The sequence below is a fragment of the Calonectris borealis genome, chromosome 8, assembly GCF_964195595.1.
Source record: "Calonectris borealis chromosome 8, bCalBor7.hap1.2, whole genome shotgun sequence".
Taxonomy (NCBI): Eukaryota; Metazoa; Chordata; class Aves; order Procellariiformes; family Procellariidae; genus Calonectris; species Calonectris borealis.
Window position 1 is genome coordinate 34,400,606 of NC_134319.1, and position 22,966 is coordinate 34,423,571.

The 22,966-nt window shown below is 41.7% G+C and overlaps 1 protein-coding gene across 1 annotated transcript in view; it reads right to left on the reverse strand.

Moving 5' to 3' along the window:
* Positions 1-6,288: 6,288 nt before the first annotated feature.
* The window catches only part of EDEM3 (ER degradation enhancing alpha-mannosidase like protein 3), a 31,468-nt gene continuing 14,790 nt past the window's right edge, over positions 6,289-22,966 (reverse strand). The window contains exons 9-20 of the mRNA XM_075156960.1: positions 22,786-22,883; positions 21,282-21,407; positions 20,607-20,690; positions 19,022-19,105; positions 18,330-18,454; positions 17,676-17,841; positions 14,991-15,145; positions 14,056-14,209; positions 13,349-13,543; positions 12,367-12,532; positions 11,671-11,856; positions 6,289-10,115 (exon numbers count right to left, since the gene is read on the reverse strand). Coding sequence (XP_075013061.1) covers positions 9,709-10,115; positions 11,671-11,856; positions 12,367-12,532; positions 13,349-13,543; positions 14,056-14,209; positions 14,991-15,145; positions 17,676-17,841; positions 18,330-18,454; positions 19,022-19,105; positions 20,607-20,690; positions 21,282-21,407; positions 22,786-22,883 — 1,946 coding nt within the window. The 3' untranslated portion in view covers positions 6,289-9,708. The remainder of the gene's footprint in view (positions 10,116-11,670; positions 11,857-12,366; positions 12,533-13,348; positions 13,544-14,055; positions 14,210-14,990; positions 15,146-17,675; positions 17,842-18,329; positions 18,455-19,021; positions 19,106-20,606; positions 20,691-21,281; positions 21,408-22,785; positions 22,884-22,966) is intronic.

A 22,966-nucleotide genomic window follows, 5' to 3' on the forward strand; every position in this document is an offset into this window, starting at 1 on the left:
ATTTGGCAACATCTCCTTCAGCCACTGCCCATATTGTATCTATTGCAACACATCCGCTTTCACCTAAAAAGCTGATGCCTTCATTTTTTTAATTATTGTGAGTTTCTCTTCACCTGTGCCCCCTCCCAAACCCTTCCACCCTCCGTACGGCATCCAGCTCACCAAGGGCGCAGGTCCGGTCGTGGTGGGCAGGCGGAGGCAGAGGCTTTACCCTCCCACCTGAAATGTGGTTGCGTGCGTTAGGACGGTTTTCTAACGCGCTTGGGTTGCGATCGCTCTGGTCCAGGGAGGAGCTGGCTCTTCTCTGTGCCCCTCTGGTTTGAGTCTGATTTGAAGGTTGGCGCTTGGCATTTGGCTTTTTCAGGGGCAAGGGGAAATCCTGCTCTTGGCTCACCAACCCTCGATGACAAGACGTTGCTTTGCCTTGACACCATCACCCTGTAACCAAGAGCAGCGTTTGGCCCCAGGCATCTCTTGAGCCACAGGACCTAAATTAGACTCAGGAAGCGCAAAACCGTATTGGTGCTTTTTTCACCTCGGAAGGCTGTGGGTCACTTCACATCGTTCAGCTGCTGGCACTTGCACTTTTTTCCCTCGGGACCCCTGGCGGGAGATGTTCTGGGCCAGCCCTCTGCGTGCCATACGAGGGACCAGGAGTGGTTTCTCTCTGGTGCCAGGACTTTGAGGAAACCATTGAAGGACTTGAGCAAAGCCCCAGCCCGCCCCGTCTGGGGAAAGTGGGCAATACCCCCTTGCAGGAGCAAGGCTGGCATGGTTGGATGGACTTGCGGAGCTACTGCAGGATTTTCCATGACGTCCATATAAATTGAGCTCTGTAGGAACCGCTAGAAAGCATAGATTGACAAGCTCTGGGCTTCTCTAAAATTTTGTGGATATTCCCACTTTACCATGAAGAACTGGGCAGGGTGTTAGAAGCTCTCTGGGCTTTTGCCCACGAAGCACAACAAGTACTTTAAAATCTGAATTATGAGACGAGTGAATGGGTAGATGAAGCACCAGAGAGACGTGTTTAAGCTCCAAAGACATCACCGTCATCAACCGAAAATTAAGACTGAAGATAAATATTTGGTTCTCAGCTATTTTAGTTTTATCAAGTCTATAAAACAATAATTACCTGTCACTTTGATTTTGGAGTTAGAGATGACTCAGCTCCACATCGGCTTGGCTGACACACCAGACCTTCAGGATAGGAGAGGCTTCCAGCTGGGTAATGCCTGCATCCGCTGAGGAACGAATTTAATACAAGCTTTACACAAAAGCGGGTGATTTCCAGTCGCTGTTGGCATTTCTGTCCCACCAACAGCTTCGGTTAGCGTTGCTGCTTCACGGGTGACAGTCCATGGTGCCACGCGGGCTTCGTGTCCAACATGCATGGTTTATACTCACATTTTGGTCTTGCCACATTGACCATTTCCCCTTTGTTTTCTAAACTGAGAGCTGGCAAACTTGAGCTGTGATGGCCCATGGGGTGCCTTCACCTCCCCAGCGCGGGGGAGACCTCCCTCACCTCCACGTCACGTCGGCCTGCGGGGAGCAGCTCATCCCCCGTTCCCTGCCACCCCCTGTCACCGGTGAAGAGCACCAGGCTCCACGAAACCCCATACCGGCATAATCACCTCTGTAAGCTTAAATTTTCTAACCCTGCAAACGTTAAAGAACACTTTCCAAAGCCAACACCCCCTGTAAAGCTGGGTGAATGCCAGCACGTGTCCAGCAAGACCCCCCCCGTGGCAAGCAGGATGGAGAATCGGTGCCTTCTGGCCCCTGCTCGGGGTCCTGCTACCGCTGGGAAACTCCTTTTTCAGGCGGAGATGTTTCCCTATTTAGTTTCCTTCTGGAGGTGTTTGGGGAAGAGGAGCCAAGGAATGCAGGGATGGTTTTGGAGGGGCAGGTTGTTTGCTTTACTGTTGGGGAGGAAACCTTGATGTCAAATATCCAAAAAGTTGGGTAAGCGCCGAGTGAAAATTTGTGTTACAGTTGTTGTGCTGTTGTGGGTGTAGTGATCGGCAAAGGGAAATAAACCCCGGCTCAGGGGAACTGCAAAATGTGAAAGTTGGTGGAATTCAAAAGAATTCATGTCTTTGACATCCAGGTAAATGCTCTCTTTGAGCTTGATGAGGGCACAGTCATCACCATCTTCATCTTCTTCTTCATCTTCATCTTCATCTTCTTCTTCTTCATCATCATCATTATCATCAACACGTGTGAACCCACTTCATAAAAGCCAACTGTAACACCATCCTCACGGACACCTATTCCCTGCACCCACGGCAACGTCTCGGCAGTGCTGTGAACACCAACACAACATTTTAGGGGAAAAGTGTCCTTTTTTTTAAAGGTTTGCCCGCGTTATCAAAGCTGACGCTATTTACGCGCAGCAGTTCCGCGTGGCAGCGGGGCCAGGACGGTGCAGAGGACCCCACCGATGACTTTCACCCCAGTTACTGAAAAGCTGGTTGAATGAAGCCCCGGGGCGAGGTGAGCTCCAGGCTTGGGTATCTTTATCTGACGGTTGCTGCCTGTCGCTGATTTATCGCCGGCTGTCACACCGCAAAAGCAGCAGCGTGGGATTTCTTCCCTCTCAGAACGACTCGCTTCCTCCCCGCTGCTCTGCCATCCCCGATGGTTTAAATCGGGAGACCTGAGCTTTTATTTCAAGCTTTGTTAATAGTGGCAGCCTCGCCTTAACGGGTCGATTCGCAGGAGGCGTTGCCCCCAATGGGCGTCAGCCCAGCGTGCGACGCGGGGCCGGGGTGTGGTTCCCTGCGCGCCCAGAGCTGAGCAACGAGCGTCCTCCATCGCTGCAGACTTTCCCTCCCTCCGCCAAGCCTTCAAGGTGTGAGTTGAATAGAAAATTCGTTCCCCCTGTGTGTGTATATATATATGTATGTATAAAAAAAATTAAATTTTGAGACAAAAAGTTCTCGAGTGCGATGATTGCTGCGAGAAACTAGAAAGCTACGTGTGGGAACTGAGTGATATTCTTGGGTTTTTGGCATTCTGCTTTTGTGTCTATTAATAATTCCCCCGGAGTGAGTCATATGGAGATGCATTTATTCACTGACTCGGAGAGAGCTGCTACCCAAAATAGCAGCAATGTAATTTTTTATGATGCTGTAATGCCAGCGCGGTGAAGATTGACATCATTTAACAGAGATGCTCTCTGCCTGGCAAGCAGGTAACCTGTGTCAAACCTGAAAATAAATGTGGAATGCCACATGCTCCGTTACATAAAAGAGCTGTGAGAGCCGGCCCGTGTCGGAAATGCCTTTTTGCCCTTTCCAGCACATCTTTTGCCTTTTTTTTGCCTTACGCCTTTCTAAGCTTTCTTCTAATTTTCTTAAACCGGAGTGAGGGGCATTGGGCCAGAGGAGGGACGGGGAAACGGCTTTTGCTGTGCAGGAAGGATCACGCACGTCTCTAACGATCAACGTTTACTCTATTACCACCCCGCTGCCCACGAGGAGAAGAGGTCCGTAGAGAAATCCTAAAATGCATCAAATTCAGTACGACCAGCTCTGAATCGCTCATCGTTTCTTCTCACCCACGTTGCCGCTCCGCCGGCTCCACGTGTCCCTGCACAAACCTCCGAGCATCCCCCTCGGCTGCGGCTCATGCCCAAAACCTGGCGACTCCTTCCCATCCCGGTGTCGCAGCCCGAAGCGCCGCGAAGGCGATGGCAGCACCCGGCGAAGGGCGCGAAGGCAGAGAAATGCCCGGGTAGGGTGTTTTAAAGAACGGTGAAACTGGTTTTCTCTATTTCTTCTCATTCTCTGCCCTGCACTGCTGCCATCAGGTCTGTCCTGGTGTCGCAGCCGGCGGGACGCCCGAGCCGTCCTGGGGTGGTCCCGGGGCTCCCCGAAAGCACCTGTGGTACCACCGAGTACTCCGCACGCTTTTTTGTGCCATTTTGGCTTAAATGCCTCTGCCGTCGGCCCAGCCCCGGTGTCACGCCATCGCGCTGTGCCTCCACCAAAGGGTTGATAAAGATGAATTCGCCCGCGCTGGGGTTTAACAGCTTGGGTGAACTTTCCCAGGCAAACGGTGTTTTATAGGACCATTCCAGCTGGAAATGTTTATTAACATTATCTTTTTATTTAGCACTTTGGAAGAAAATGGGGCTTCTGCCACCGGCAGCTTGGGGCTGAGGTGAATGATGGGATCAGCGGCAGCCGAGCCTGAATTTTTGTCAGGGCTGCTGAAGTCCTCCAGCTTCGGGCGAGCTGACTGGAAAGTGGAAATGTGAAAAAGGAGTAACGGCCCATCCATACAACTATGGGCATAAAGTAATTATTAAGGATGGTTCTAGGAGGAGGTGCCATGTACTGATGGCGCTTACCCTTTGTGCATCAAGTGTCCCTGCAGAGCAGGAGCGTCAGGAACGTGTTCAGAGCCAGAAATAAACAGCGGGATGTTCCTGATTTCATCTTATGAAGGAAATACAGAGAGGGGCAGGGCTGGGAGGCTCCCTAGCTGTTAATTTTGCGTAATATTTTTGCCTTTTCAGAGGCCATCTGCAACGGGAGGGCGACTCCTTGTTGTGCCAAAGAGCATCTGGGCATCGTGGCTGGCAAGGTGGTGGAGATGAACATGGAAAGAGAAAACCGGATCCTCTAAGGACTGCGGGAGCGTACGGCTAAGAGAGAACGTTGATTCCTGTCAGACATTTTTTCCCCCCCGTTTTTTTTTTTTTCAGTAAAAAGCAATGCAGTTTGCTGAGAGTTTGCTCCACGATCTCTCCAGTTACAAGAGAGCGACGACTTTGCTGCTGTTCGTGGCTCTGCTCCGACCTCCCAAGCCCCCGTCCACCAGCCGCGAGGCCCCAGCAGCAGGGAGGGCAACGGGTTAAACCCTCCGGCACCGAGTCTCGGGCTCTGGTTTCTCACGGTGAGCGTGTTGGCTGCCCGAGAGGAGGAGGGTTTTGCAGAACGGTTGCTTCCTCTCGGCAGCTGCCTCCCTCTGCCCCGCCACGGGCAGCACCATGGGTGACCCAGGGCCACAGGTTGGGTGCAGGTGCCTGCAGAGGATGAACATCTCTGCCTGTTTTTTGGGTGTTAGTTCAACGCTTGGTTAAAGGACAGACGGGGAAGAAGAGTGTGAGCAGGCCACGAGGTATCCCTGCAGGAAAGGCCGAGCAGATGGGAGGCCACGATAATTCAGAAGAAAGGTGGGAAAACGCGAAGGGATGCAGCCACGAAGGGCTGCTCCATCGCACTGGAGATGTTAGTCCTGAAAGGCTTGGTCTAAACCCCTCCGCCCCGTCCCCAGCCCTCGCCCACGCTCACGCTCACCCACTCCAAGGAGATGCCACAGAGGAGCAGGACACATCTCGATGTATTTGTCTGCTCGTACCAGCACTCCTTTTTCCTCTTTCCATCTCCGTCTCTTTGCACATTACCTTGTGGTAATCTTTTATTATTATCATCGTTTTAATTTTTTCTGCAAAAACCCAGGTTTGCGCTGGACACCTGAGAACGTTTCTGTTCGCCCATCTCCAAGTCAGGTTGCCCTGCACCGTCTGACCCGTTTGCTGCCCATCCCCGGTAAAACACAGAGCCCGTAGCTAGGCTACCTTTGTAGGTACCCCACAGACCAAAATGCTTCTCGAGTATCCCAGCTTCAAGACCCTTTGCTCCAAAATACTCCAGTCCCTGAAGTCCTGCTCTTCCCCTGACAGTAGATGGAAGAAGCTGTGCACTTCCTTGGCAAGGCTGGTAATGGTTTCTACTTAACGAGTATCATAAACGCTGCTGAACACGGACTTAAATTTAGGGCTCCTGCATCTTTTATTCTCTCAATCCTAACTTCCATGGAGGAAACGCTCACAGGAGTGGAGGTGTCAGAGAACGGCTGAGAACAGAGGAAGGATGATGGAGGGTGTTTCCTCTGAGACTTACCTCGTCTACCCAAGAGACCGGGTTTTTTTCAATTCTAATGAAAGCAGGATCAGAAGTAGTCACATTGAAAATGAGCTTTTGAGGATCTCTATTCTCGCTGCCATCACCGTGCTCCTGCAAAGCTGCCTGCCTGCCCTGTGACAGCCAGGACAGGCTACCTGCTCCCCGCCGCACAACCCCTCCAGGCTCCTCCTGCCTTGCAAAGACCCTGGAGTGCAGCCCTGCGTGGTGGCAGCGGGGACTTCCCCCTCATTAAGGCTGCTGATAAAGACACAGGACAGTACTGGTGCGACTACCAAAGGGCTTGCTAAAAATCAAGGGAAGCACAGCTGGCTGGGCAATTCAGAAATTAGAGTCAATTTAGCACAGCTTGACCAGAATATTTACATTTTATTAAATCTTTACAATCAGCAATTATAATCAAGTAAACAATTATGTACACAGATTATATACATTTTAGCCCAGACTTTTACATCACAGTACATAGTCGCCCTTAGAAATATTGTATACACTTATCACCAGACAGTAAAACCCAACAATAGTGTTACAGCACCTGTTATTAGACTCTTTCATAAGAAAATATACGGCTGTAAATTGGGCTGGCTAAAAAAAAAATCTTATAAAATCTGAACATACAATATTTCATTCACAGAATGTTTTTTTTTTTTTTCTATGTTCTGACTGATGCCTTTTGCATAAGATGTCCCGTTTTTAACCTCTCAACATACACGTACTCACGCCTACCACTATGCCTTCAGGTACGCTGGCCGGAGGAGGAGAACCAAAGCTGGGCTCATTTTGAAACTTCGTTAAGAAACAATAAATGTAAACAATTGAGAAGATTCCTCTAAGATCAAATGAGACAGTAATTGGCTGATCTGAATTACATGGCATGGAATAAGTGCTAGTTCCAGATGCGGTTCCTGAATTCTTCAGTGTTCAATACCATACAAGTAACTGTACAATACCACACAAAGGAAGAGGCGATTACTGATTAATGATGGACGAGCAATATTCCACATGGAGGGAGCAGACTTCTAAAAATTTGGGAAGAACACTTACTCCCCTCTCCAAAAGGTTTTGTTTTTTGATGAATACATTCTTTTTGCTTCTTAAGATGACAGTGACAGAAAACTGAATTATTTTCAGAATGATATGAAAAGGTTAACTAAAACCTATTTCCTCATAAGGAAATATAAAGTGAAAATAACCTGAATAAAACTGCCCCCCCAATTTAGTCCTCTTTCCCTAAAGCTCAACCTTACCTGATTCAGTTCTGTAAACAAAGCTATGGCTCTTATGATGGTTTCAAAGGTAAAGTAGAACAAACTGAAACAAAAAAAAAAAACCCCAGCCCGAAAGGAAGGAGGCAACAGTTATCTGAGGTAGGCCACCACCAAAATGATGCTTCAAATCCATACGGAGTTCTGGGATCGTTCAAAAATCCCTTAAAAGGAGAGCTAACGTCTGCTGCTTTAGTAATAGATGTGGAAAAAGCAGTTAAATAAAAATGAGCTGGCGGTGGCAAGGAAAGTTAATCTTTTGATAAAATTTTACATCTACACCTAAATTTTCTCCAAGTAAAAAAAGAAAACCTTTAGTTGCTATATTGACAGTCTTAACATAATGACCAGAGGGCCTCTATAGCTATAAAAATAATTCTATTTCCACCAGAAGAGCTAACAAGTATGAAGATGTAGTCCATGTCGAAGAGCACGGGAGCAAAAATGCTCTTTTTGTGGCACTAAGCACTGACAGATCAAAGGAATTATCAGAGTGAAAACTTTTGATCTGCACCTGGTGGTTTTGATCCTGCAGCTGACTGCACTTGGCCACGTCGCTTCGAGCCCCGGCGCTACCAGGCGAGCGCAGCGTCCCTCGGGTGCGGACCGGGGCTCCAAGTAACGAAGGACACTTAAAAGGCTCCCATGATCAAATGCCTTACAAGAAGAAACTCACGTAACAAAAAACATAAATAAAAAAATTTCTCAACTGAAAACCCCAGCTGCTTCAAGCGCTACTCATTCAGTCCAAACCTCCATACAATTATTTGTGCAAAGGAATTATAACTACCTTTAAAAGCTAATTTATTTAAAAGGACACTTATTCACTATTCTGCTACCGCCTCATTTCCTCCTCGAAATTACCTCCTACTCTAGTGATTTAAAGTTATCATTCAGTTTATGGATAACGTTCTGATTGACTGTGGTGCTCTCAAAAGGTGCCTGTGCATTTTGATACTCTTGAAAGCAAGTGTCATTAAGTATACATGTATACAACATTTGCCTGGGATTTCTCCATTCATACTGTACAGGAGTATACATAAATAAATACAGTATGGCTGTACTAATTAACAGTTGCATAAACAGCACGCATAATTTCACCAGCTAAATGAAAGGTGCAATTCAGGTTGGGGCTCTTTTTTAATTTTTCCATTGTAAAGATGAATATAAACCTTCATTTTTAGCCTGGTGCAGCATATAGGCAGTGTTAACTTATTCTTTAATACAAAACAATTCTTTGAACAACAATTCACTAAAAGCAGTTTATATAAATCAAGTTAATTAGTTTTTGGCAGTTTCTTTGGACACAGTCAAAACGTCTCTCAGTTGTCTAAACACCCCCATTTTTATTTAAATAATGTTTTTCGTAACAGGGATAACAAATTAGGATTCACACTTACCTGTAACAAACTCCCGAAGCCCAGAGTAACATACCAGTCATCCTCGCAGTTCACGCCACTAGACTTTGAACTATGGACCCAACAGCCAAAACCGTTGCACTTCTCTACTGCTACTGGCCTTAAGTGTCGCATGTAGAGAAGTTGCATATAAAAAGAATGACAACAAAGTCAAGCTGTTAGAAGTCAAACTTGTAGAAAAAGGAAGATTTTGTTATAGCTGATCTCGTTCTGTTTAGTGTCCTTTCAGAGAATATTGCCAGTTTAAGTTCCGTATCTCAGGGTAGATTGAGTTTTTCAACCTGGGAGGCCAAAGGAAATAGCTGTAACTCAACATCTGCCTCGTCCGCTTTACCTTAACCTCGAGCACAACTTCCACAACACACCACGAACCTTCACCTGGTAGACCCCAAGGCTGTCTCAGTTTCCCTGATGGAACCTGCTCACAAAGTACACACTGCCTTTGGTTTATACAGTTCTCTACTTGACAGCGGAGCAGAAGGGAAATCTCGCATGTCATCGTGGTCCTTCTTCATGGTAACAGATGGAAGGAGTGATGAGCAACACTACCATGTGATATGTCAGGACAAAAATCAAACTGCTTCTAGCTGTGTCTTAAGGACATAACTGGAAACATAATTCCACCTGCTGCTATCAATGAAGGCTTTCAACTCAGTAGAGATCAGTGAACCCGCACCTTCGCCCCCACCAGAACAACGGCTGACCTACTGCCTTCAAGGGCTCCCATCGATAACCGTTACGTGGTATGCCAACCCCACCGCGTTCAACTTTTGCCTTCCAGAGACCGAGGGAGCGTGACCTCTCAGAGCCTGGAACGCAGAAGTCGGGCTCGTTCCCTGAATGAGCCTCCTGGGTTACAGCACCATGCGGCGGAGCCAGATAAATGCTTCAATTGCACGTTCCCATTTTTAAACAGGAAAAATTAAAACAATAAAAAGAGCGCGTGCTGGATTTCTATGGTATTTTCCAGGCGAAACCTGGTTGCTCATCACAATACTGAATATGTTTTCTGGTTCTCGGATATCAGGGCCTCACTTCTACCCAAATAGTTCTCCATTTGTTTACTAACAAATAAGTTATTATTACAAGTCATAGCTCATCCTTTTCCATCATTTCAAATGCTTCTATATCTTCATTCCAGTCTGCTAATATGGATTCCATAGGTTGGACTTTATTATCCCAGTTAACTTTGGAATTTGACTCTGTCTCAGTCTTTTGTTCCTGAGGCTGGTGATCCCCTTGCGTACATGCTGGCTCCGGAGCACTAGCCTCATCGATTCCAGGGACGTAGGAATCCTGATTTGAAATGGAAACGCTGTCACTGTCTGCGTTAGCAGGAGATAAAGAATCAGGGTCAGTAACATCAGAGCTTTCTCCCTCTTCAGGCTCCTCACTGACCGCACCAGCATCCTGAGATGCTGAAGTACCTTCTTCTGAATTCTGCTTATGTGAATCGTTTTCAGATAATTTCTGGTCCATATTCTCCATTTCCAAGTCTTTGAGAGGGGAGAGAAAAAAAAAGTTTTGGAAAAAACCCACAAACCTAGGAAGGCAGCATTTTATTATGTATTTCAAAAGCAAGGTCACTTCCCTTGGCCTTATTTCCTCGAGGAAGTGCAGACTTTCCATTGGTATGAAAATTTAACGTTATTAATGAACATACTTTACAGAGGGAGGGGAGGGAAGACATTTAAACACACTTTAAACGAGGGCAAACAATACAGTGAGACTAGTTTTTGTTCCTCAAACTTGAATAGTGACTTCTGGGTCAGTGCTAGTTACCATCCTTCAATCTTAAGCAAACACCCACTGCGTGCACTGAACTTTAATACCAGATTTTAAAGCACTCCCAGATTCACCAGGATCCCACTTCTAAGCAAGTGGGAGACAGAGTTTCATAAGTTTACTGAACTCTGAACTGAAGAGAGCAAAGCCAAAACCTCCCTCATCACGTCCCCACTCCAAGCAACTAACATACATAGCTCAAGCAGTGATTTAGCTTGTAACGTTACAACAGCCGTCCGATTTAACCATGCAGGTTTCTTTGGATGTTTATCCCTAGTGTACAGGACACTAATATTTCAAGACTTCCAGGGAGTTTAACTGCATACACCATATTTAGCACGGGATACTTACTGCTATCAATAATGTAGTTTGGAATCGTTTTACCTTTAAAGATTGTTGCTGGGATTCCAAACGGAAGCACAAGGAGGGGGGAAGAAGCAGATACGGATTACAAATTCTCAAATGCAGAGCTATCTTTTGTATTTAGTATTTTGTTAGAGCAGCTTAACCATAAACAGGAGGAATTTGTAAGCAGCTATGAAGAACCAATACTGTAGCTTGTGGCATATCACCTTTGCCGAAAAGGTGATATGTGCAGAAAATGAACGCTGCCACCGGTTTGCTAGAGATACTTCTTACACACTCTGCTTGGACAAAGCAGTGCTACGAGGAAGGCTTACAGAAGGAAAACCTAGAATTTTCTGCCATATGCAAACATTTTAAATGGGAATGTGTTAGCTTGCAATTTTGCTGTATTATACAAGAAAAACTGCAAAACATCTGAGGTCAGCAGCCTTATTTCTCATGACGACCACTTCTCCTTAGATAGGCAAAACAGTTGTAACAGTTGTCTCTTTCCTTTTGGGTACCAAGAATGTCACTGGGGAGCTTGATAAAGAGAGAGGCATTTACAATGTAGGGCACTGAAAACACTTCTGCTATTCCTGACACTACTTCAAAGCAGATTATGACAAAAAGGGTTCAAAAGGAATCCAAAAGGCTGTATTTTCTCATTAGTCAAACTGTGATTTAACTTATGAACAGCATTTCTGGATGTTAATGTTAGCTTGGGGGGGAGCGGATAATGACACATCTCAGATAATGGCTTTCTTATGAAAAAACTAACACTAATGTCAAACAGAAAACTAGAGCTACCAAATAACGCGTTTGCACCTTTGGGTAGCGATAAAAGTCACTATTGTACATTTCACACTGCGCCACAGCACAGATGGAAGCTAAATTTGTATAACTAACCTCTGATCTTACCTCTGTCTTTTGCTTTATCAGAAAGGAGCACCTCCACAGCCTCATACTCCCTGATTGCATCCAGTATAATGTTTCCTTCCTTGTTGAAGAGGAAGAGCATGGGAATTGTGATATCATCTGTATTCTTTCCATCACCAGCCATTTGGAAGAGAGGAGCTGTGTCACTACTGCTTCCCTCATTGTCATCTAGCCAGATGCACACAAAAGGAAAAGCAGGCAAACCTCCTGTTAGATAAACAGACTACAATTCTGAACGTCAGCAGACTTTTTCAGCAGCTTTCCACTGCCCAGGCAGTTAAGAGGATCCCAGGCAGAAAATAGTAAGTTGGTTGTAAAAAGCAAAAAGCCAACTTGCATATTTGTTTTCCTTAACGTTTTTGATTTGTATCTCAAGTCTTCCTCAGCACCTAGTAGATAGCACTATTGTAACACTCAGTAATCCTTAAAATAACAACTTTTAATCTGCAAAAACAGTGACAATCGCCCATCCCAATTTGTTTAGCTACAGTTTCTGCAGCAGAACCAGACAAAACCGAAACATTTCTTCATCTTCTGAAAGTACAGTTTCTGTGTTGGAGTACTGTCATCTCTGAGAGTTTAACAGCTTCTTGTCAGCTCTCCAGTATCTTCAAATCTGTAAGACATAGGTTACATCTACACAAACTTAAGATTTTAAGAACTTAAAATTTTATTTACCAATAACAATGCCTCCTATTGCTCCAGCTTTTTGAATGTTTCGTGCCTTTTCAGCAAACATACACTGGCCTCTTTGCATCAGAGCAATTTTCTCTTTCACTGCCTCAGGATTAGTGATCTCTGAACATCCATTATATGGCTTAATGGTTGCAACAAATCCTCTTGTCTGTTTGGAAAAACAAAAACAAATGAAAGAGAATTAGAGCGCTAGGTTCAAGCTTGCAAAAGATTCCTAAGCATTTTCATTTCTTCAGTTAATCTAATGCATTTAGTGTTGTCTTCTGTCAGTGCAGGCAATCTTTACCCTGAAGCTGGAGTTCTAAGAAGCAAAGAATGACCGAGTGAAAATCCAATTCTCATATTCAGTGCATTTTGTCTATACCTGTGAACTGTTGTCTCTGGAAAATTTTCTTCTGTGAACTGCTAGTCTGGAACTCCTCTTTGGGGCTGCATCTTGCCCAACCGAAGTCATCGGGTTTTCCTACTGCTTCCAATAGGGACCATTGCCTCTGTGATATTTTCTTCTTCCATCTAAATACAGCCTTTTATAAAAGCTTGCATAAAAACAGCCTACTCTAACTCTATGATTCTATGATTCTATACTCTAACTCTAAAAGGGCTTCTGCAAATTCATGGCTGACACGGTAGGAAAACCTTCCCTTAAATTAACATCTCTTAAGATATGCACTGCCGATTATACAAATTTATTTCAAAAATCATACTATGTATGCATTTTAAATCCTAAATCATGACTGATGACTCAGGAGCAGAGCATGGGCCACAGACTGATAAGCCACTCATCTAAAAGGCTGTCACTGCTGCCATTCTGTCATTGCTGCGCCCTGTCATTTTATCCACTGTAATTAATTGATCATCCTCTAGCTGGCCACCCTGAAATAGTACCAGAACTGTAAAATTTAGGTTTATGCAATAAGGAAAGTAACAGAAAGCTAGGAACAGATCACATACACAGCTTACATACCCCTGCTTTGTGTTTGGATAAGTCCATCCCAAATTGTGCTGGTCCAGCTGTCAAGACCACCCTGCCAAAGAATGGATGGGAAACAATTTGAACAGCACGAGGAGGCAGCTGTTGCTCTTTCTGTTGCTGACTGGAGAGTTCGATCATTTCCTGCATGAACCGTAAGCCGTCTTCAGCATCAAGTGAACTTGCTGCCTGAGTAGTAAAGAAACGATAAACACTTTCTTCTTAAATGTTTGAGAAACTTGGAAAAAAAAAAAGAAAAAGTTGAAGTTATGTTTGCTTGGACCACTGCTACAAAGACTTCAAAATACAGAGTGGATGCTCACTGGCACTCATTCATCATTTCAAATAAGGAAGTTAACCTTTTAGTGCCTCCACCACACAGAAGACTAAAAACATACAAGCATGTAGACCTCCTAAACAAATGGAAGTATCTCACACTGAAAGCTAGTATTTTCAGGTAAGATGCTGTTAGCTACACCACTTTGACATGACAGCTTCCATCTAATTTAATGGAAGATTAGTTAAAAGTGTTGCTGAGGCAAAATACTAACAAGCATCAGCCTGCTAAATACAGTTGCATGTCCAGCTCATGTGCCTCCTTCCACAGTCTGGCTGTTCCTCCTGAACCTTTAAGTGTCAAATATCATCGCTAGTAGGATTTTACTGAAAGTTTTCAAAAAAAAAGTACTGTCAGGTCTTACTTGCACTGCGTGCTGTACCAATTGTACTCTTCCATCTTTCAGATGAATCAAACTGACTCCCATCTTCTTCAGTATCTCCAAGTGTTCAGGATTACTGGCCATGAAATCTCTGGCTCTCAATGGTGGTTTTGGTCCACTTCCCAAAGTTTCTTCTCTGCCAAAAGGTATTAGAGATCAAAGCTTTAAAAACCAGATTGTTCTTGAAACATAACTCTTACGTTATACCTACCAGCACAGTATTATAATTCTTTGGAATAATGTTGAGTACAAGCTTCACTAGAACGCAACTTCTCAGTCAAACTATCTTTTTTAAAACTTGTCAATATAATTGATAATTTTGTAGTGCAAAAAAGCACACACAATGCTGATAACAAAACTACCATATGCTATCTCTCACTTCTAAATAATCTGCATTATTGTAAGACTGACTAAACCCAGTCTTCCTCATAGAATTGCTACTCAGTTTTACTCATGAAGTGTAAATATCAAAAAGGTGGTCAGAAGAATAAACTTCCTCAGCTTTAACAGACTGTCCTAAACTCTTCAAAAATGGGTCAAGTTAGGTATGGTAGCATGATTTGCTTACTACAAAGGAGAGTTGCAGAACTGTTGAAGAGACTACAGAAATTAATTTTACAAATCAAAGAGACATATTTCCTGTAGTACCTGGGCTACAATTCCCACTTGGAGTATGTGGCTCATTAAGCTCCTTTTGCTTTGAAAGACTCGCTAATTCCTGCTGGAAGTGAACTAAGTCTTGCTGATGGTGCCAGAGAAAACATAACTGATTTTTCCTGTAGCTACGCTATCTCTTCTAAAAGGACTCCAAACTCAAGCAGAGCAAGCTCCAATACACCTCATATTTCTCCTTCCATGCATAACAGACTATTCCACTCACTCTTACACTAACAAAAGACAGAAAATATTCATCTTACGCTCTGGAAATACCCCTAGGACAGCTCTTATCCACCACATTTTTCAAAGGTTCACGAATACTCTGAGCAAACATAGGGTCATTTGGGAAAAGAATCTGGGTGTTCGGACAGGTCCAGTCAAAGTTGCTGTCATCCAGCTCTGTATATTCCGTAGTCTAAAATGAAAGATACAGATCACGTATTAAAAACGCACGTTACATTTTTATACGAAGAAAATCAAGATAGACCTACCCTTAAGTAATCGGGACATAGAGCAGCTGAATGCACTAAGTGCCCTACAACCACACGGTTTCCAGGAATGAAGAATACATCATTCTTCTGTGCCACACCTTGCAATAACAAAGAGTAACCAGTGCACTACAACCCCTTTCTAGGGATAGATAAATACATCACCAGTTCTCATTTGTAACTTACCAAACTTGTATCCACAGTTTCTAGAATTTTTTTGCAGAAACAGTTAATACTCTGCTGGTAAACAGCACTTCTCGCGCCTGCTCATGACATAGTTAGTGCTCCTGTACTTTTATGTGCTGGACAACTAAAGGAAGTAGTTACGATTTCATTTGATGTTGCCTTTATGCTGAATGGACCAGCTGCAGGCCTTGGGTAATTCTTGCTTCGTGTTACTAAGAATGTCACATCTTTTCATACGAACAAAAGATTCTCCTCCGTGGGAGCCAAACAGACTTGCAAGTCTGAATGGGCAAGGATGAATCTATATATAATTCAAACAATGTCTATTTTCAGAAAAGGTGACAGAGTTAATATTTGCACAAATTGCTGTTTTGTAACATGTGAAACCACGCGGAACACATACGGCGATTCGGAGCCATATTTAGCCTGTTCTTAATTTTGCAATTAACTGGTTGGATAACTGGCAAGTTAATTTTCTCATCTATAAAAATTAACGTAGTATTCCTCTACTTAGGAAAAAAACGGTTTGCAACATATTAGCTAATTAAAAATCAAGTATTTAAAGGCCCCCTGAAAAACAAGGCCTAAAAGGCTATTAGTGTACTGGAATAAACACTTTAAAGTACCTATGCTCTTAGTGTGACAAATAGTAGTCACATCACTTAAGAAGCTCTTACAAGCACTATAGCAAGCATCAGCAGAGTAAGACATGACCTTTCCTGTTTATGAGAATAAATACAAACAGGATGTTGGGTTGCTACTACCAACTATCCCACAGACATTTCGGCTTACTAGCACTGTGTTTATATTAAAAATAATTTACAAATTCCATTTTTTCTTATGTTTTTTTTTCCCCCATCAGATAAATTCCATAAAAGAGTAACACACTTATCTTCACAGCCTTTTAGCCATTCAACACATTTTGTTGACACCGTTTTCAATGGATCCTTCTTACTTGTATTATGCACATTAACAGCTTTGACTTAACAAAGAGCTTAAGAAAACTGCATTTGAACAATTTACTGTATCCTCTTCATCAGCCTTTTATTAACATTTGCTATTCTCAAGAGAACTACATATGTCAGGCCAGCACTTCGCACAGCATCAGCTGTGGGAATCCTGTCTGTCTCAAAAGTATCAGCTTCTCATGTTGGGAATGAAAGTTATATAAAATGCTCCTTCAGACCCTTCAGAGAACTTCTTGCATTGTTTAAAAAGCAATCTCTGTTTGCAAACCTCAAAGACAAAAGATGATAAATGCTCAAGGAAAGAATATTTCAGAGAGGGTGCAGGATCTCCACCATCAAGGAACATGAAAAACCAACCCCCCTTAAATGTATTACCAATGTTAGACATTAAGAGCAAGTAATTAAAAACTTTTCACTCTCTAATGCTAAAGTCCATAGAAGAGACTGCTTTCTACTCAATTCTAAGATTTCTCCAGGACACATGGCTTGACATACAACATGAGCATTTTCCTCTGATCCAGGCATTATTGTAAAACACATAGTAAAGGGTAAAAATAGAGGCACACTAACATAAGGGAATTTACATCCCTGATGCACTAGACACCCCTCTGTTCACTCTCATATGCATTTCTTTTGCTTGCCAGTAGTATTATTGCCTTAAAGATAAATTATGTCACCTTATTGAGCACAAAACCAAAAAAGAGACGAGTATTTATGATGCTTCACAGCACAGTTGTATTACTATAGGTTATTTTGGAAGGTTAAGTAATTTATAAACCCATAAATGTTCTCACATTTACACATGCCTATTGCATGAACTAAAACAATTAAATATCCCAAAAGCTATAGCCGTATCTTGTCAAACTAACTTTGTTGCGGTCTCAAAAAACCTTTCAAAATTTGCCAATGGTTCATGTAGTAAAATAAGCAACACACACTTAGGTATGTTGTTGCAAATGTTTTAGAAAAAATAACAGAAAATAGATTAAGACAAAAATATCATAGTGTGTTATTTTTAAACTTATACAGAGATGGGGAATGATTTTCTTTTTAAATATTGCTAATATTCCACAGTTTTTTTCTCAAAATTCAGTGGCGCAGAATCCAGTCATGGAAACATTATTCATACTCATGTGACTGTCACTATTAATATGATGAAATAGTTCATATTAAACGAATTGTTAAAACTGGTGTACTACTTCAAATTATGATTTTGCCTGATATTTTTTCCATTTCCTCTCATAAAAAAAGGAACTGCTTCAAAGCACCACTAAAACTGATTTAAATTTGAGCTGTTACTTACTGTATTTTTTTTAGAGATGGTTTGGTTTGTAGTGGAAAGCCAAAGTGGTAATAGATGAGCTTCTGTAGTGAAGATATAATCTTCAATGTCGAAAATCATGTCTTCCTTATCAGCAAACAGCAGGTAAAGATACTTAAACATCTCAGCCAGAAAGAAAGAGTCCATTCTATGGAAAAAAATGGATGTCCTTTAGGAAGATCCCCTTTTTTCTAAAACATCAGTAAAACAAATACTCATACTGCTCCATCTCTGAAGACTTCATGACTATTATTTTGAACTTAATTCCATTAGCATTCCTCCCGCTTGGAAGAAACTATATTTGGAGGGAAATGATTCAGCATGTTCAGTACAAACCAGCATTATAGAAAAAACAAATAAACCACTTTACAAACTTCTAGATTTGAAGTACATTTTGGTTGAAATTAATTCATCTATTGCTGTGAGACAAATGAAACATTATTAATCTAAAAATATTACTACGTAACAAACTATAAAACTATTGAATAGTTTATAGACTATGACAAATGGGTAATTTAAGACTTGGTTATCAAACTGAGGACAGATAGTTCATTTATTCAATTATATAAACAGGGTAACTAGATTTTTTTTCCTGGAATCTTTTTATGAAAAAAATCTTTGCAAAAAAACTTTTACCTGTCTTCATGACTTCCTGTACGAACATCCTTCATTGCAGCAAACCCACAAGGTACTCTTGCATACTTGTTCAAGTTTTCAATGAGCGTTTTTCCTACTTCTAGATAGTAAGGGTCCCCAGTAGCCTATAAAAGAAAAACAAAGAAAACCCAAACATATAGGTGCACTTAGACTTACTGTACAATTAGCAGCTTTCATTTTCCTAATGCTAATTTATCGGTTCCATACCTTCTCAGACACCAGTAAAGTCTAATTTATTCATAGTGCTAAACAGTCACAAGAGAGACTTCTGAGGTACTACTGCATTACCTTTTACGGATATGCAGATAAGCACATGGAAATACTTGCAGAAATGCAAGACATTTAGGCACTGCTCTTCTCTGCAAGGTACAAGTGGCTTTTGCTCTTAATCTCTAAGATCTCTTTAAGAGAAATCAGCAACACCTAAATATCTTTAAAAATATGGGCCTTTGTCACTTAACAATTTTCTTTCTAATTTGAGGCATATAAAACAGAATTCCTAGAACAATTTTTGATAACCAATACTTTCATCTTATTTATATACAGAACTGGCTCCAGTAGATAAAATAAGCTGGAGATACACTACTCATTCTACATTGAAATAAAACACCAACAAAATCCTAGGTGCTAGACAAAGTGACCAAAAGCCAGAGGAATGAAAGTGATCTTACCTTATACAAGAAGTAAGTGCTTTCGGCAAATTCAGGCCTTAAAGGATGCTGAGCCCAGTGAACTCTAAAGTCTGTTGTGAATGCCTGAGGAAGAAAAAGAACAGACAAAAATAAATGCAAGAATGAAAACCAAACACAGGTTTATTTTGAATTCTACGTTAACTGTATTACAACAGCTAAAGTACACAGCAGTGGAGGACTGAAGGCCCAACATCAATCTCAGGAGGCTACAAGAACCTCCGCCCAGTTAGTACATTTGAGGCCAAAACCTAAACCACACTCTAGCCCACTTCGCATGAGTGAGATTTAAGCTTGTGTTAGCGCAGGAGTCCGGACACCACCCAGCCTCTTGACAAATGCCCAGCAAGTGGGGTTCTGGTGCGAGATGCCAGATGAGAACATGTGCTCCAGACGCAGGAGGCAGCACACAGCCTCCCATCGCTCCCCTCAGCACGAGCACACAGCCGCTGCTGCAATCCAACCGAAGTAGCCTGGTGAGGGGCCACTACAGAGGGACGACCCGAGCTTTGACAAACACCATTTTTGCAAACGTACCTACTACCTGACACTTCCAGTGCATTGAGTGTCATTTTGGACTGACAGATGATAAGCAGCCGTTTCCAACATAAGAAATACCACAGACTAGAAGTCAGTTATCTAAAAATTTCCTGGTCTATGTATTCACTCTTAATATGCAAAAGCCACTTCTGTGATGGCTTGCTACTAATTCATGCTAGGGTTTAAGCTAAGTCTTTGCTAAAGGGGATGGCATATTGGCTTAATCTTCTAAAGTTTCCTTCGTAAGTAGAAAGCCCTGAAAAAACAACCTAAAAAAACCCTAAGGAGCCAAATCATACCATTTTAAAAGCGCTCCAAAAATAATTCCAGTGCTTAGAGAGCATTCTTTGTTCTCTATTTCCACATTAGGTGAATGCGATGTTAATTAAAATGTTCTCTAACAGAAATAAGCTTACACCAGAGGAAAGTCAAAATTACAAGTGGAGTCAGAAGCTTTCTCATATATTCTGGGTCATCACAGACTAAGACACACACTTCAGCAGGTAAACAAGCTTTTCTGTGCAGAATTAACTTGCTCAAGGACTGCACTTGCAATATCTATAGATAAGTTTGTGTGCCTAATTTCAAGGACATTATGCAAAATTTCAGAACATTCTCTCAGAACAATTCAGTCTTTAGTTTCCTTTCTCGGGTTAATAAAGATGACTGATCTTTAGCATTAACGCTATTACATTACTAAGCAGCTAGTACTACGTGTGCTTATACAAGTTTTGTATACCGACATGAGTCAAGGTCAATTCTGAAAGGCTAAAATATAAAGTCTAAGCAAGTATTAATAGCAGCAGCTTCCTATTATTGTGTTAATTGCAGCATAACTGAAGGAAAAATATTGCATATCCAAAACACAGTTGTCATACATGCAGAACTGTAAATCACATAAGAATGCTGTGGAAATGAGCCTTTGGCTTTAATGACACCTATACCTACTATTTCTTCAAATGGATATCTAAGACTGCTGAAATTGAGGTCAGAATCAGTTTACACGGTCAAAAAATTACTACCTTACCTCTGGAAGAAAGTTATGCTTTTTTATAACCTGATACAGCATCTCATGAGTTTCAATAGCAGGTCTAATATCGCCCTTCAACACCTAAAATTCAATAATAAAATTAACACTAATTCACCACGCATAGGAATAATATTCAAAGTTAGGCACGCTCACAGTGTTCATGTAAAGCTACAGACCAATTTCTACATTTCCGGCAGATACATACTGTAAATATGACCCCCCTTTCAGTGTAAACCACAAATATTCCATAAGAGCTTTTTAAGCAAAATCGGTGAGCTCGTTAAGACTACTGCCTATGTAGAAAAAGGTTCTCTATCATTAACAGAGAACTGTGGTGGAAATGCAATTTAGTTTGTCTTAAAGATGTAAATGGTACGCAAACTAGAAAATTTGTCACTAGACTACTAAAAAGGCAGCTTAATTTGAGTGTTTTCATGACTAGGAGTGAAGTAAGGAAATCATACAGACATACTTTTCTTGATACTCAACATGGCCAGAAATGCACAATAACTTGCATCATAGCATTGAAGTGACAGGAGGAGTGAGTACAGAAATCCTCATTCAGTATTTTTGAAAATCAAATTACTAAGCTTGACTTGTCAATTATATATCCAGTCTGTTTAATCATTTACTTGTTATTAAAATCATCTGCACGTGGGTTTTAAACCTTACCTGCAATCCAGGGAAGAAAGCTAGCAAAGAATCCATCCAGGTCCTAGCATTTAGCATTGGTTTATGAATATGAACATCAAGAAGAAGAGGTGGTTGGCTAATGTATCTCATTATGGCATCATAGTGCTGACAAACATCAGAAAAATCGTGAGTTTATATTATCAATACATTTTACAAAATAGATACAGATGACCAGACTATGGCATTTTATTTCAATGGAAGAACCAGTACTACACTCCCAATCATTACATTTGGCAATGCACAGTAGTTTCTAGTTTTGCAAACTAAAAAGAAGTGCAGTAAATACTGCAAAGCTCCACAGTACTGCACATGCAATACACATCACATTTTCCCAGTAATACACATACAAAAAAGTACATTCAGCAGCCATGTGATAAACAAGTAACTATCACAGTTAAGGCAGGTTTGTTTTGGCTGAATCTTTAAGCACACGCTAAACAAAGCTGAAATTGCTTTCTCTGAACAAGAGGACTCTAAAGCAAATACATCTCAGGAGGAGAAGAGGAAAAGGAGGTATAAAAAAACCAACAAAGTAGCTGGACTTGATAGCTCAGAAGAACTTTAAAACCCACTAGGTCACTTGTCAACTTGCTAACTTCCAATTCTAAACTCCCCAAGATAGCTGCCTGCCTTGTTTTCTGAAGCACAGAAGGTACAATCATAAGCACATGAGCCAAATCGATAGGAAACAGTTAATGGACATAATTGAGGAAAAATATAATAATGGTGTCTGTAGTTTAGGAATATGAAATAAACATTACACTTAAAGTGTTGCAACAGGCCTTTAGCTGCTGATTTATTCCAATTTTAATACTGCTTATGATATAAAATCACACTATCTGATATAAAATCATTTTATGATATTATGTTTTATGATTATGACAATCGTTATGATATTATAATATTTTATGATATTTTTATTGGATATTGCAATTTTCAAAAGAAAGAATGCTCTTATGAAAGAATAACGATGCTGACAAAGTTGCTTAGCAATCTTATGAATTTAGTAATCTAAGTGTGTTTTTCAGCTTGTAAGTATGCTTAAATATATACTGGGTCTTAGGATCTGCAGTGCAATGCAAGATCCAGACTTTGATTTTCAGATGTTTTTTGTTGCTCCAGGACAGAAAGAAATTGCACTATGGCTTGCAACAAGAGGCCCTTATGTTGTTTTACAGAAACATTTGCAGTATTACACCCTCCAAGGTGATCTCGAAATACAGCTTCTCCTGTACTGGAAACATGGAAAAAGGTCCAGAAGATTCTGATTTTCATTGAATGGGGTTAAAATAGCTGCTCAGGTGACAGTTCACCCAAGCTTCGCAAAAAATCATATTAAACAGACCTGGCACTAGACACATCAGAAGTCACAGCAATTCTGCTAAAGATCTCTTCATAGGCTTCCCAGGCTAACAGCTGACAATACAATTAGTCTTAAATTTGTCTTACAGAAGGCACAAACCTGAGCAAGGTATTAACTTACTGTGTTAAATCTTTCCAGGAAACTGTCATCTCCCAGCAAGACATAGGCTTTTAATAAATATTCATAATATGAATCTATTCCTGCTCCAACTCCACTATCTAGAAACAGCAGAAAATGAAAAGGTGCTTTTACTTTAAGTAGCTATATGGATATTTTCACATGATTTCATTTTGATTGTAAA